Below are 17,009 nucleotides of genomic sequence, written 5' to 3' on the forward strand. Positions count from 1 at the left end.
GTACTTTGCGCCGTTCATCTTTCCCTAGATCCTGACTAGTCTCCCAGTTTCTGCCGCAGAAAAACCTCCCCACAGCATGATGCTGGCAACACCATGCTTCAACGTAGGGATGGTCCCAGGTTTCCTCCAGACGTGACACTTGGCATTCAGGCAAAATAGTTCAATCTTGGTCAGTCCAGAGAATCTTGTTTCTCATTGTCTGAGAGTCCTTTAGGTGCCTTTTGGCAAACTCCAAGTGGGCTGTCGTGTGCCTTTTACTAAGGAGTGGCTTCCGTCTGGCCACTCTACCATAAAGGCCTGATTGGTGGAGTGCTGCAGAGATGGTTGTCCTTCTGGAAGGTTCTCCCATCTCCACAGGGGAACTCTGGAGCTCTGTCAGAGTGACCATCAGATTCTTAGTCACCTCCCTGACCAAGGCCCTTCTCCCCCAATTGCTCAGTTTGGCCGTGCGGCCAGCTCTAGGAAGAGTCTTGGTGGTTCCAAACTTCTTCCATTTAATAATGATGGAGGCTACTGTGTTCTTGGGGACCTTCAATGCTGCAGAACATTTTTGGTACCCTTCCCCAGATCTGTGCCTCGACACAATCCTGTCTCTGAGCTCTACGGACAATTCCTTCGACCTCATGGCTTGGATTTTTGCTCTGACATGCACTGTCAACTGTGGGACCTTATATAGACAGGTGTGTGCCTTTCCAAATCATGTCCAATCAATTGAATTTACCACAGGTGGACTCCAATCAAGTTGTAGAAACATATCAAGGATGATCAATGGAAACAGGATGCACCTGAGCTCAATTTCGAGTCTCATAGCAAAGGGTCTGAATACTTATGTAAATAAGGTATTTCTGTTGTTTATATTTTTAATACATTTGCTAACATTTCTAAAAACCTGTTTTCGCTTTGTCATTATGGGGTATTTTGTATAGATTTATGAGGGGGGGAAATTATGTAATGCATTTGAGAATAACGCTGTAACGTAACAAAATGTGGAAAAAGTCAAGTGGTCTGAATACTTTCCGAATGCACTGTATATGCCCACTAGTTCACTGTTTACCCCCCAAAAAACAGAATGCCAAATTCCAGCACATATTTCAACCACTCAGACAACAGAGTCTTTGTATGGAATTATTGGCTTATTGTTGTTGACTGGATTCCACACCAATTTATTGGAAAACACCACGTGACTATTACAAAACTGAATTACTGCATATACATGTAATCATGTCTGTTCCTGTGTGCTTAGTCTAAAAGGTGTTATGTACGTGATTCAGGAACCAGGGTGGCCTTACTTGAGACTCTCCATCTCCTGGGGCAGATTATAGCTCCTCAGACGGGCAAACTTGCGAATGTGGGACTCCCTGGTGAAGGTTAGTCTCATCACCTGGTTCAGGTACCTGTGGATAGGGGAAACATCAGGACAGTCAGGGTACGTATGGGATACAAGAGGTTGTAGAGTTTAAAGATAAGAGAGATATCACTATTTTATCACAGCAATGATGATAATGCACTTCTTGTCTATACTCGTACAAATGACGCATTATTTGTGAGGACAAGCAACTTTTTCTCTGTGATTTCCTTGAAACTATCCTTAGACCACGAAGCAGGTCAACAAGTCAATATTTCACGCCGATAAGCTAATCCATTAAACAATGTATATGCCCTGTTTTAACTGTAAGCAAATACTGTAAGTCAATTAACTAGGCCATTCATAAAACACATAATCAACAGGAAGGCAAAGAACATTCACCAAGACTGTTATTGGCGTGTTGTTTTATTCTACAAATACTTCGGGAAACATACTTTGGCTCTCTGTTATTCTCAAACCAGGTGACTTGAGGATTGACCAACAAAAGCAAACTAGCAACCATTTTGTAAGAGGAGATATGTGTGATAGCTAATGTTGTTTGGAGCTTTCAGTGAGGTCAGGTTAGGCAAAGAGGGTTTACAGTTTCTATTGGAAATTGCATTATAAGAGACCAACTCACTTGTCGATAGTTCCAAACAGCCATTTGGGCTCCTTGTTGAAAGGCATCCTCATACCATGGAACTTGGCCATCTTCTCAGCTATTTCAGCAGATATGCTTGGCATGCTCAGCTCATCTGTGTCCAATTTGCGACTCTATTAACACAAAGAGATCAAGGAAGGCAGGTCTTCAAGTCTTAGCTGAATACAGCTTGTCTTAAATCCCATCAAGCTGACAACTTTTTATGCAACAATAAACAGAGACAACATTATCAACTGCTGACAGGGTTGTCAAAAAGATTGGAGGATATAACCAGCTCCATTGCCTTCTTCCCTCCACTCAACACTAACAGTTTAAGATTTTATCACAGCAGAAGCTGCTTAAAGGCCATTTGCTTGACCTCTGTGGTTTCTTGGTCTCTGAGGACTTTAAGTGGATAACTAAAACATCTTTACTGCTGTTCTAAAAAATGTATTAAGATATACAGTACCAGTCAAGAGTTTGGATACACCTACTCATTCAAGGGGTTTTCTTTCTTTCTTTATTTTTACTATTTTCTACATTGCCAGCAGCATACCACCCTGCATACCACTGCTGGCATTTTTCTGAAGCTAAGCAGGGTTGGTCCCTGGATGGGAGACCAGATGCTGCTGGAAGTGGTGTTGGAGGGCCAGTAGAAGGCACCCTTTCTGCTGGTCAATTTTTTTTTTATCCCAATGCCCCAGGGCAGTGATTTGGGACATTGCCCTATATAGGGTGCAGATGGGTTGTTAAATGGGTGTCCTGACTCTCAGTGGTCACTAAAGATCCAATTGCACTTATTGTAAGAGTAGGGGTTTTAACCCTGGTGTCCTGGCTAAATTCCCAATCTGGCCCTCATATGGTCACCTAATCATCCCCAGCTTACAATTGGCTCATTCTTTCCCCTGTAACTATTCCCTAGGTTGTTGCTGTAAATGAGAATGTGTTCTCAGTCAACTTACCTGGTAAAATAAGGGATAAATAATGAAGACATCATTCTGTCAACCAGCTTCACAAGGTAACCACCTGGAACACTTTTTTTGGTTACTACATGATTCCATATGTGTTATTTAATAGTTTTGATGTCTGTTATTCTACAATGTAAAATAAAGAAAAAACTTGTAATGAGTAGGTGTGTCTAAACCTTTGATTGGTACTGTACATCATACAAGCAAAACTGGTGTTTCAGATAGAACATGACTATACTCATGGTCTGTACCTATTTCAATTGATTCATTTGTTTAGCCTAAGGTGTGGGTTGAATTTTGCAAGAGAACTCTTGTTAGGACAATGCCTGGGCAACATGGGCATGGATTCAATTTACTTATCACTTCAAGCTATTTTTTGCCACTTTAAAAAGGGAATATATTTAGTATGGTTAGGGCAGCAGGTAGCCTAGCAGTTAAGAGCGTTGGTCCAGTAACCGAAAGGTCGCTGGCTCAAATCCGGCTAAGTGAAAAATCTGTCAATGTGCTCTTGAGCAAGGCACTCAACCCTAATTGTTCCTGTAAGTTGCTCTGGATAAGAGTGTCTGCTAAATTACTAAAATGTGAAATGTAAATGTATTCCCTTTGTACATACTGTCAATTAAACACACATCACTGAACAGAACATGCACAGACCCTACAGGTTTCCGATCTGAATTTGAACAATATCTCACAGCAGGAAAATAATCCTACAGGAATTGTGGATAATAATTAATGTATAAAAATAAAGTATAATCAATACACTCTATGGATTATAATTAATGGACGTTTTTGTAGAGGTTGATACATTTTTTGTTAGGGGAAATCAAGTCTGACATTTAAAGTGGAAATTACAAACTTTAGAAGACTTTTTAAACCTTGAATACACTACAAGTTTGCATTTACTGTGGCGCAGGAACATTTTCTGTGACAACAGAGTGATCAAATTAAGATAGTACACCTGTACACACATACACGTACTCAGGCACGCACGCACACACAGGCACACAGTCGTGAAAATTTGTTTTCTCTATCAATGATTATCACTCCACAGAGTCACTTACAGGGACAAACTGCTCCAGTCTGCCCTGGGGGAAGATGCCATAGAGTTTGGGCCCAAGCTCCCGCTCTGCCAGAATGGCAAACATCACACTCTCCAGCACCATGGCCTCAGCACCCTGCAGACACATAGAACAGAAAGTTGTTAACTTCTCCTTGTCGGGATTGTCAGTCACTGTTGCCTTGCACAACCAACCTTAGAAATTAGGAGGGAAAATTACTTAGTCATTGGTTGATGTTTTCATGGTAACCGGAAGAGAAGACAATTAATAGGATAAGCTAAAAATGACTGTAGCCAACCTGTGGTTCAATGTTAGCTGTGATTTTTCATCAAGTTGGTGTTAGTAGGACAGAAACTCATTCAATTCTATAGGATTAAATGAGAACAGCTTAGACAGAGGAAGCTGATGATAAGGCACATGACCGTACATCACATGAAACAAGCTTAGGCTGTCTGGAAGAGATAGGATCATTTTTCCAGGGATCTAGCATTCACAATTCATAAATCAATGATACACAGGTCCAGATATTTGAGTCACGGGAACTGTAAAATGGCTACCTCAAACAAATTACGTTCACAACTCTGTCAGGGAATTGGCAGGTATTTCATCCATCATGGTGGTAAGTTTAAAAGCAGATTTGGACCAGAAAGGGAAGAAGTGAGTTGCGTTCCACATGAGGAGAATAATAAAACAAGGGGCCAATTGTACTGAGAGAGGCAGAGCCTGCCAACAGCATCAATTAGTAATTGTGGCTGCTTAACCGAAGAAGATACCAGGGCTTTCAACTGTGGAGTAAAATGGTGGCAGGAGCAATTATCTGAGCCCAGAGCTCTAAAATAGCTAGAATTCAAAAGATAGACCTATACAGTCTGACACAATTTATTAGAAAAGTCTGTTAACTTACAGATAAATATATGTTGATACTTAAGAATAAAGGGTTCTTATTATTTTATATTAATGTAGCTAAGTACATAAAAAATGATTGCCATTGTTACACTTTATATACAGTACTATACAGTAGTAACCCTAATCGTAACCCATATAGCCTTGAGTACAATCCAAATACGGTGTAGCTGACAGGTGCATGGCCGCAGGAAAATGTTTTGGGGTGGAGGTGCTGTCAAGGGGTATTTTTCTATGCTTATACAGGAGTAATAAAGGCCTAGTGCACTAATTTGGTGGGAAAAAGTTTATTTTATGTTATTTTATATATATATATAATTTTTTCTTTAAATACATTTCGGGGGATTTTGATTCATCAGCACCCCTACTTCCTGCGGCTATGAACAGGTGCCCTTATCGACTGTAATGGCTATGAGCTGGCAGTGGTCTGTGGACTCTGACTATTGGGCAAGAAATTTGCTAAGTGTGCACTTCAAAGTGACTCAGCTCTTTCTGTCGGAAGCCAAATAGGAGGAAAACAGACTATAGTAGTGCTTTGCTAATGGCGTGTTGAATGCACATTGGACTGACCTGATATGACTATAGACACAGGGAAAACATTATTAGTAAACAGGGTTGGGTAGGTTACTTTCTAAATGTAATCCGTTACAGTTACTAGTTACATGTCCAAAATTGTAATCAGTAACGTAACTTTTGGATTACCCAAACTCAGTAATGTACTCCGATTACATTCAGTTACTTTTATTGCAGGATAAATCAATGTTAAAGTTTACATAGCTGGCCTTTACTTTATGGGTTGGTTATGTAGGCTTCTTGTAATCCATCAATTTCTACTACATATAATAATATGATTAAATTATAACTTTACATTAACAACCAAAGTCTATCAGAATTCCAGTCATTCCAATAAATGTTATACCCCTTGATCTTCAAGAATAGGATTATGGAAGTATAGATTAGCCAAATTGTTTTACCTGAGCATAACCGCAAAACTAAGGACTTATTAGCCAGCTCTACTCTGTTGATTATAATTTTGTTGTCATGGAGGACTCATTGGGCTCATTGATTCGAGTTGAAAAATAAATGTTGCGCTCATGGAATGGCATGCTTTGAGCACTACTGTAAAGTGCTATTTACATGTGAAAAATGAATGCCATATGCTGCATTTGCTATAGGCCTATTGTTTACCTTTTTGTTGGTGACACTTTGATATCTTGATAATATGCAGCTGTTTAATAAAGGGCAAATCCAAAGATGAAAAAGAAACAACTATAAAACGGTCGCCCCGCCTATGTTTTAGTAAAGCGCTGAGGGATGGGCCTGGAGAAATGTAACCACTCTCAGATTAATAGACAGAGCTATGGATGCAAGGCCTGACCATCCATGATATCAAAATTATTGTTTTAACCATGTTGAGGATATACAGTGTTTGTTTACGTTTACAATGTTTACAAATATTGAAGAAAAACAAGCTCATATTTTGGGTTCTCATGGAGTGTAACAGTTGAACTAAACTCATGAGCAATTTCTAAGTTATATTCTTCAAGAATCAATGGATATATATATATATATATAATTTATGAATCCAAAAATGGATGTAGCAACTACAGATTGCCCCTTTAAGTCTATCAAAAGTGTGCGAGTTTGAGCATGTATCCGTTAGGCCTATGGATTCTTTTTTTTATCAGCATGAATTAGATTGAGCAAAAAAGCCACACTTTTCTTCCATAGGCTTGGATCCACACTATGCAGCTGTTGCAAGAGCAAATTTTTCACTGGCTGTCCACTGGTTTCAAAAACAATTATTGATAGGCAGCTTAAACTTCTTGAATTCAACCATTATTTGGTTCAAATACACATTTGTGAACAGCCATCCACAACAACCACAATCCGTAATACCCTGACTACACCGCTCACGTTGTGTCTGCGAGCGTTGCAAAATAAATTTAGAAATCTATGTTATTCAATTATTGCACCCACACTGCTCACGCGCGACAACGAGCGTCTGCGTTGCCAAGGGCTAAAATAGAAGTCCTTTCTATTTCTGACGTAGATTGTGCTGCAAGTCCTGCCTCTCCCATCTCCTCATTGGTTTATAGAAGCAGGTACCTACGTGCCATCTCCTCATTGGTTATACCCACGTGGGTGATTGAAAGACGAACTGTGTTGCCGGTCGTCGTGGTAATACTATGAGAAGGTTTAGATGCCAATCACCATATAAGTTCAAAGATGAAAAAGCCTGGAAGGAGGAGAGATGACTAGAAACGATTCGGTTGACCGTTTTATGTGTGGATTAATTGTCGGAGTAGAGGACCTTGTGCATTTCAGGTAAAATAACAACTCAATGTTTATACCCCAGGACAAATTAGCTAGCAACAGCAAGCTAGCTAAAAAGGACAAATTAGATAGCAAGTGCAAGCTAACTAGCTAAATTGCCATAAATGTTTAATGCTTTTCGACCTGTCCCCAAATTAATGTAATTGGTTCAGAGTTTGTTTTGATATTTTAACCTGAGTGTCGTGATCGCGTTTGGTGTAGGGGGGCAAAATAAATGTTTGCACGATGGCGCACGCACGCAGCCTGTTTGGGTTCCGTGTAATGTGCAAATAGCTAAATGAGAGAGCAGCAGTGGGATTCACATCAATGCGCTATGTAGATATCAATAATAATAAGTGATATCCGTATCGCCGTAGACTACACCACTGCTATCATCCTTACCTCTAAGCGTTTATTCAAGTTGGATAATCTTTGGATGCTGACCTGGATGCTGACCTCTCACCTTTGGAAGACAGCTTGAACTGTAGCCTACAAAAGCCTATTCCTGATAATTTCCCTTGATCCATCAAACACATTTGGTGTGTCATCATAGTGGTCTCTGACTTGTGGTCAGACTCGCTCAGGTGGAACACATTTAAATTTGCGCCTTTTTTCAATGCTGATTTCAATGTGATTGAGAAAACAGAGAGGTGTCAACGATTTTTTTCCGCAAACATCCTTTCTGAATTTAAAAGTAATCCTCAAAGTAATCATCTAGTTTTTCAAAAGTATCTGTAATCCGATTACAATATTTTTGCTGGTAACGTAAAGGATTACAGTTACCATTTTTTGTAATCCCTTACATGTAACGGATTACATGTAATCCGTTACTCCTCAACACTGGAAGTAAATAATCACTGACAACATGGGGAACTTCTACAGTACTCATTTTTGAATGGCTTTCCCACTATTCAAAAGAGAGATATCATCTTTAGGTCTATCCACAGTGTGGATTTCATGCCATAAAACGGGTGAGACCATAGACAATTTGTACATATAAAGCCATAATGATCCTTAGTGTGGCAGACCTATTAAAAACAACTATGCCAATTTTAAACTCTGCAAGTTTTCATATTCGACACATTCACAGATGGGTTCTGCTCCGATGATATTACACAACATATCTCCGTGGTGCTGATGGATGCTAAATGGAAATCTGTTCAACCTGTTATCATAATCATCCTGACACACATTGTGGCCTTGCAGCCTGTATGTAGGGCTACATGTACAATGCATTTCCATGTCCATGAAATCACTCTAAAAGTGGGTCAGCAGTCCAACGACATTTATTTTACGACCTATTTCTATCACAACAGGTTGTTGAGCAAGGCTTTTCAAATTCAATTGGCTAAGTAGCCTAATTTTCAGGTTAATAATCAATAATGCTATCTATCATTCACATCCTGGTCTGCTGATGACCACTTTGTCGTGCAACTGTTCAGCACTCCATTCGTCCAACCTTCCTCATTATTGAAAAAAAGAAAACGTGTTTTTTTTAATGGCTACCATTTCGTCTGTTGAAACTCAATATGCAGTATGATTTGTCAATTTAAATACATGATTACAACTAACCTGTGGAACAGAAAGTGATACAATGTGGGCTGTCCAGGTGTGAACACTACTATTCTGACTGCTAAATCACAATTCCTCAAAAACACTACTGTGGTCCACATTTCCTAATTAGGTGTGCTTGCTGAAAGTAAAACACAACTTTAGAAACGGTTCATACTTATAATAATAATAAATAATAATAATTTAGCTGGAACCTCTAGCGCCAAAACCGTAAAAGCTACAAACACCAAAACAGCTTTAAAATGTCCAGACTACCATTGGTTAGTGTGCTTGAAAAAAAACATTTTGATGCTACTTATACTTTTCACACTGCAACCACATTTGCATAAATCCCAATGCTTTTCAATGGTCATAGACTTGAATGGTAAAAATGTCCACCGTAACTAGTGCAGACCGGTCTGAAATACTGTCTTTGGAAAATTACTTCCCTGCCAATAAATGTAGCTCTGACCTGAATGATCAAATCCTGTTGTCAGTGGCAGATTTACCATTAGGCAGAAGAGGCCAACTTCATCAAGGGGCCTCGTGAGCTGGGCATAATTCAACAAAATGATACTACTAATATATATATTTTTATATTTTTCCGCTTGAGGCCCCCCCATGCTCCACTCGAGACATGTCATACTCTTTTTGTCCAGACAGCATCAAATACATGGGTTACATATAGTAAGACAGAGGGGCGCTGTTTCACTCGCTTGGATGCTTTCTCTGGGGAGATACAGTAGTTTCTGCCACTTACGAATTGAAGGAAAGTTGGCGGGTGCACAGGCCTCTGCCTGGGGCCTCCAAATCACTAAGTACGCCTGCTGTTTGTGTATGCGGATAACAAAACAGATAGCAATAAGGAACTCAATCAGTAGTACTCATGGGTAATGAGTACCTCCAATGACTGAGAATAAGGTTAATCAATACGCCAACACCTTAGGAACTGCCCATTCAAAAAATCATTGTTGACAAATGTGTGAATGATGACACTCTTTAGTTTCAAAACGTCTCACCTTCTGTAATAAATTACACATAAATAGTTTCAATATTAGTTTGAAAGTTCATTTAAAAACATGGATGTTTATTACACAAATATTGCTATATAAATCACAGTGAGCTGAACTGACGTTAACAATAGGCACTTGTCACGACTTCCGCCGAAGTCGGCTCCTCTCCTTGTTCGGGCGGCATTCGGCGATCGACGTCACCGGCTTTCTAGCCATCGCCGCTCCATTTTTCAGTTATCCATTCGTTTTGTCTTGTTCCCTGCACACCTGGTTTTCATTCCCCAATCACACTACATGTATTTATTCCTCTGTTCCCCATCATGTCTTTGTGTGTGATTGTTTCGTGTTACGTGTCATTTTTGACGCGCTATTTCTGGTGTGCATATATTCCGTGTTTTATATTCACGAGGTATGTTAATTTGTTTGTACTTTATTGTTGTGACTGTTTGCACGTTTTTGTGCGTTTTTGCACTTTGGCATATTGGCTGGAGGTTTCGACGCAGTGGCGTCCGTCTGTTGTTTTCTCCTGCCTAAATAAAGTGTGCGCCTGTTCACAACTCTCTGCTCTCCTGCACCTGACTCCGCTCCCAGTACGCACACCATTGACAACACCTCTATTAACATTAAGTTCAGTGCCACAGTACCATCCGATGGGTACCACTTGCCATCCCTCTACCCCCTTTGTGCCAGGGCTACAGTCACATGACCATGGCACAGCAGTTGCGGAGATTTTCCACTTGAAGCTACAGTTCTGAGGACATTACTGTAATTAGTCATCATGTGAAAGTGAGAGTCTATATTAAAGTATGCCACGTTGCCCTTAAACCGTATTTAAATAACCTTACGGGCAATACTGTTGTCCATGTGAACCTAAATCATACTGGAATGAGAAAACAGCTACAGACATGCACACAGTTAAGAAGCAGTGAGGTCTATGAGGGGACAGACTGGCTAGCCAAGGTAGGATTAGCCTCTAATAGGATAAATCTATATGAATCTCATGCAAAAGATACTAATGGCATAGCAATGACAGATGAGTGACATGAACACATTGGTCGGATTACCCTCTCTTTATCTTGCTATCATCAACTGACTAACACAGGTGACCTCCATCCAAAGTGGTGACTCAACATGGCTATTTCTTAACAACATTTTATACCATCCAGTTTGGGGATTGGCATTTTTCAAAGTGATCACTACGTCCATTGGCAATTACTAAAACCTTTCATGATAAACTATTCAGACTTATTTGATCACAGACTCCAGAAAATGAATACAAAAACACAGTCTCCAGGCCAGAAAAATGAAACATTGTTGTGGTGATTTTCACAATCAGATGGCAAATCTAACCAATAGTATGGGTAGATCACCTTTGCCATTAGTTACTTACTTGAAAGAGATTTTCTTTGTTTGACTGTCTGGGCTCCCCTTTATTACAGGACATCTATCAATGAAAGAAAAAGCAAGAAACTAACCATGAGTACATGTACATTTTCAAAAGACTCATCATGCTACAGCATCCTCACAAAGAGACAATGACAGAGTACAGTATAGTCCCCAAGTCCAACGGCCAAAAAGGCAATAGGAAAGCGCTCAGTGCCTTTTAACGACCGACTTGTTGAGATATTAAAGTCGTAGAAACAGAGAGACAAGCTCTATGAAAGGGATCTGTTATCTCCTGATCAAGGCAGGTGGCATGAAGGTTAAGGTTTGGCTTCAACACCAGCAAGATCACTTACGGTATGCTCTGGCATAAAAGGCAGATATTGGCATGGTTGCCCTATCTATAAACTAGCACTTTAAATATTTTCTCCTCTTTGGAAACCCAGTTACTCACAAATTTTGGAGTTATTAATCACATTAGGAATTTGATAAGACATTTATAATTCCTCTGTAGACATGGTCGAAACATTTATGAGGAAATGTATTGCGTAATTTTCTGTAAAAATGGGCACGTTACCTTGGTGAAGAACATAGTGTTGCTCTAGCAACAGGTGTGCTAATATTACACTGAGAACATTGGCAATAAAAGTTAACCACTGCCATTATCAATCAGAAAGAATCTCCTAAACTGCATGAGACCATAATAAATAGATATTAATATTCAATTCTATTCGATTCTTACAATAATCTTTGTTGCTTTACATCTTGGGGCTAATTCTACATGTTTAATTCATGGGTCTTTGTCCTCAGGTTCCAAATGGTGTATGACTTCTTATTAGAAATGTGGAATGTCTCATTGTATTTTCTATTCTATAGTGTTACTTCAATAGTTTTACGCTAAAATGGTTTAGATCAGAGTTGTTGCTTTTGTCATTCCCATCCAACTAAAGGAGAATGTCAGCTTGACTGACTCTTGACCTGGATTCTCTGGTCATCTGATTTTAGCCAGGAGTTTATCTTGGGGTTGTCCTAACTAGCCTCCCATCATGTGATCTATGAGCAATGTAATGTGGACCTAGTGACACGTCATCAGCAATGATATCCCCCTGTGTCATTTGGCAGTAACTCATGACGCAAAAACTAAACTAGATTACGAAATTTCGTTACTACTAGTTGTTATAATTACTGCGCAACACCTCACATATTTATTTATTTGCAATGTGAGTTTTCTCATTTGTCTTTTTTTGTATTACTATGTTATTTGACAACCTTTTTCCAATATGAAAAGGATAGGAAAGGTCAACACACAACCCCCCACCCTCCATATCTTCACAAGTGCATCAATTCACAAGCTGCCTTCCATAACAATGTGGATGAACTTTGTTGTATCTTCACAAGTGCATCAATTCACAAGCTGCCTTCCATAACAATGTGGATGAACTTTGTTGTGGACAATACTGAGACTTCAGGGATCTCATACTCTACCGTGTATGGTATGGTGGAATCACCTGGAAACAAGTGTGCTCAAGGCACGCTCCTTTTGGAAGGCCTACGGCAAAGAACATATGCATGTACAGCCATGGGGGTACATCACACCACAACAGCAGAAACACACACACACACACACACAAACACATGCACACACACACACATACACACACAAACACACAAGCAAGCGTACACACACACCAACACACATGTACACACGACTTGAGCCACCCATCATGTGGGTATTTGGCCGAGAGGGCATTTCAACAAGATGTTTGAGGAAGAAAATATCTCCTTCCCCTTCTGTCAAACCCCAAATTCCAGCAGCAAAGCCTAGACCCTGCTCAGCTTTCTTAGAACCTATCAGGGAATACATGTAGGCTATGTCTTTTCCTAAACTTTTATATTATCACATTCTATTTTATTCTAAAACATGACCAGAAAATCAGGTTAAATCAAATTGAACTTTTCAAGGCTCCAAGGTTGGACCTTTCGGTAGGCTACGTATTTAGCCTAAAGAACATTGATGGGATTTTTCAGTTAAACTGAATAGAAAATTCAAAGGACACACAACACATACAGTGGGGTCCGAAATGATTGACACCCTTAATAAAGATTATCAAAAATGACCATATAAAATCTTTATAAAGGGTGTTCTTCAATCTTATAAAGGGTGTCAATAATTTCGAATTCCACTGTATATGGGTGCATTTCATTGAGACATGATAATGATCACCAGCTTAGTCAATGAAATTCAAACAAATAATACATTAAATGTATGTTTTAAACACTGGACATTGTGTGACAAAAACATGTGTTTGGTAAGATATGACTGACTCACTCAACATTTCATTGTCTGTTTATAGATGTCATACACACCTGTAGAATAGCTCCATACAGGCGCAGGAGGACGTTACGGGGTTCATCAACTACACTGGTTTGGGTGTCGGGCAGGGCGCAGAGGAAGAGCTTGTTGCTGAGGCCACCCCTGTCACAACATTACAAAAAAGCGTCACATTCCGACAGGTCAATGAATGTGGCGGGCTAAATAACATTTTTGTTTCTTGGATAGAAAAACCATAAATAATAAGTGATGCTTTAAAGGCCAAATACAGATGTTTTTATATCTATATCAAATCATTTCTGGGTAACAATTAAGTACCGTACTGCAATAGATTTCCATTCAAATTGGCAAATATAGCTTTTTAGCTAAAAGTATTTCTCAAGCAAGATTTCTGCTAGGACTGTCTGGGAGTGGTCTGAGTGGGGAGGAAAAAACTGAAAATTAGCTGTTATTTGCAGAGAGGTTTGGAACTCTCTTTGTTATTGGTCTATTAACCAATTTACCACATTGTTATGTCACCATGGAAAACCGGATTATTAATCCGGATTAACATAAATTTGACTGCACTGGGCCTTTAAAAACAAAAACACATAATACAATCCCATATAGACAAAGGAATCGTTTTAATTTTAAATGACATTACTTAGGTTTATCACAGTATCATATTCTCTGTTTATTAAACCCTATCATACCACTGGACACTATGATATGGAGGACCAAACATGCCATAATTATAAATAAATAAATACCTAAATAAATGCACACATAAATAGATAAATAAATGGATGAATGAATGCACACATATAGATAAAAATTCAGTACAACAGAACAGTGTTCAACATTTAATTAAACAGAAACGATACTGTACTGAATGACCAGTTGAAAAACGGTGTGATTATGGTGGCCCAGAGGGCGATTGTATATGGTGTGTTGCACCAGGACTCTCTGTTATAACCTGAACTCTGGTGAAGTCATCGGGCAACTTCCTCCAAAGAACTAATGGGTCCACCTCTGTGCCCATTGTAACAGCTAGCTGACCCAAGTTTTCGATGCATGCCTCTATAACCAGAGCATATAGCGCTGCCTCCTTGAACTTTCCACTGACTGGGCTTGAACGAGGGTCCTATACCTCGCCAACACATGTGAATGCCAGCTTGACAACGTGTGAACCGATTGAGCTATACAATAGGTACCAATTGGATAGCTCCATCTGTGACATTTCAAGCTAGCTGTGGAGTGAGGTTATGGTACGTTCTTACTTTCATTTAGCCCTTGATCATGATTCTCAGTTCCATTACATTACACATAAGTGTCATTGGATGAAGGCGTCTTCTGTATGGGGGAGCTTTGATTCGTCTGAACATTAACATGTATTGCTTGCGGTACGGGTTTGGAAGCATAAGGACCTTATCTTTCATTTCACCAAGAAATCTTTTTTTAAACACAAAAGGATTAAATTGACGCAATAGGGTTAGTGTTCCCACATGGTTATATCTCCATGTTACAGCACTTCTTTACTGAAAACAGATGGAAGACAAGAGGTTTACCACCTGTGATTATTAGATATCTAGCATTCTCCAAACACCTGCGTGTAAGTGTAACTCGGGAAGTGTAGTTTCCGCAGATGGAGGCTGTATGGATCTGTGCAAAACTGCTACAGTAAGTGCATCTTTTTATTTGAATGATTATTTCTCGCTGATGAAAGATAAGGGCCATTTGTTTCCAAAGCCATACTGCAAGCAATGATTATTGATGTTTTTAAATGTTAAAACACAGCGTCCGGATTGTAGTTCACATGAGGCAGTTGTGGGAGAAGCTAATGGCTGAGAACTGTAAGGAGTTCACAAGAGCTAACCTCCGTTACACCTCCACACGGAAAAGCAGGTAATCTGGAGAGGTGTTGTTTTCAGCAGCGTTAGCCAGCACAAGTCTCTGGCTACTACTCGCCTGATTGCAGCCATCCTACTTGTCAGAAGAAGTGGGCTACTGTAGTTATCTACCAGTTGTAAATCTCTCAAATGTGTGTAGTTTGATTGTTTACATTTCGGACCATCAGCCAGAAAAAAGCAACACACAGTGAAATTGATCAACCAATGGTGTGTTAGATACCACCCACAGATGTTTGATTGACACTCCCTCATTATCTTGGCCAGGACGCTCTTGAAAAATAGATTTTAAATCTCAATAAGCCCTTCCTTGTTAAATAAAGGTTAAATAAAAAATGTAATTAAAAAATATCATATTGGAGGGAGAAATACCAAAATAAATAAATTAATAAATATCTAAATTAATACAATGAAAGTGTGAATAATTATATAATAGATTAATAAATACTTTAATACATACAGATATGTAGAGAAAAATGTATGCATTTTGGTCAGTATTTATGTATTTCCTTGCTCATTTATTTATGTGGATTTATTTATCTATTTATGTGAGCATTTATTTATTTATAATTATGGTAGGTTTGGTCTTCCACACCATCATGACTAGGGAGAGAAAAAGCTATGCTATGCATTTGCAAACGCAGCAAATAACGGTTTCTCTGTGTAATGTATGAAAAATAAATATTGATAAGTAATGGTTAATTAATGGGCTCAAAGATTATATTTACCTTATTAAGCTGATTTGAAAGTCCTCTTCTGTCACCGTTTTCCACGCACCGTGGAGAAATTCTTTGCACCATAAATATGCCTTACGCTTCGTGTCCAGGTCGGGCTCATCCGGCCGGATGATGTCCTTGCATTCATCCTCTGTATCTGGCTGCACCTCAAGTGCGTTTTCAGTGATCAACAAACCCAACGACATAGAAGGGGAGGATGACACCCCGTTGATGAATTTCGTCTTCATGTTGTCTTAAAAGTAGTACTAAATAACCTACAGTTTGAATTAATTAGATAAAAGGAAATGTAGAATCAGGCTTGCTTCGACAAAAAATACCCAGATTTGATTTCAAGCAATGTGTCTAATCAATCTAGAAAATATGCGTCTCGTGTTTATTCAAACAGCAGAGTAGACAAGACCGTTAAGTGCCAAAGAGTGAATCGACTGAAGAAACACTACTGGTTACACCAGTCAATAGGCTGAAATCGACTGGGGTTGCACGGATTGCACGTAGGGTTTGCATCTATACGTCATACTACCACACCCATTCTCTTACCTCATTGGTTGGCACAGGCACGTCCTTTTAGGAGCAAAACAGAGACAGACCAGCACCATTTCCCATGCATGGTAAAGGCCTTCTTGTAGCTGTTTCACAAATATTATTTTGTGGTGCTATGATAAACCTGACCAAAATATTGTTTACATTAGGCTATGCTATGGATTATGCTATTGTTACCCAAGATTGACTAATTATCTTTCTCTAAAACAACTTCCACCTCAATGAGAGATGGGATTTTATATTTTCACAATGCATTTCCTACAAATGTTTTGACTATGCAATGTTTGTGCTGATCAGTGTGCACAAAATGGCAATTTAATATGGGAAAGCTGAGCTG

At 39.3% G+C, this 17,009-nt stretch overlaps 1 protein-coding gene across 2 annotated transcripts in view; it reads right to left on the reverse strand.

Moving 5' to 3' along the window:
* Positions 1 to 16,589, reverse strand: part of LOC120053923 (choline kinase alpha-like) — a 32,667-nt gene extending 16,078 nt beyond the window's left edge. Inside the window, exons 1-6 of one of the 2 annotated variants that reach the window (XM_039001236.1) lie at positions 16,124 to 16,589; positions 13,545 to 13,653; positions 11,185 to 11,238; positions 4,015 to 4,128; positions 1,986 to 2,119; positions 1,290 to 1,394 (exon numbers count right to left, since the gene is read on the reverse strand). In XM_039001236.1, the coding sequence (XP_038857164.1) occupies positions 1,290 to 1,394; positions 1,986 to 2,119; positions 4,015 to 4,128; positions 11,185 to 11,238; positions 13,545 to 13,653; positions 16,124 to 16,359 (752 nt within the window). In that variant the 5' untranslated portion in view covers positions 16,360 to 16,589. The remainder of the gene's footprint in view (positions 1 to 1,289; positions 1,395 to 1,985; positions 2,120 to 4,014; positions 4,129 to 11,184; positions 11,239 to 13,544; positions 13,654 to 16,123) is intronic. The other variant, XM_039001237.1, reaches the window with a different exon arrangement.
* Between the last annotated feature and the right edge of the window lie 420 nt (positions 16,590 to 17,009).

Source organism: Salvelinus namaycush, chromosome 9, assembly GCF_016432855.1.
Source record: "Salvelinus namaycush isolate Seneca chromosome 9, SaNama_1.0, whole genome shotgun sequence".
Classification (NCBI taxonomy): Eukaryota; Metazoa; Chordata; class Actinopteri; order Salmoniformes; family Salmonidae; genus Salvelinus; species Salvelinus namaycush.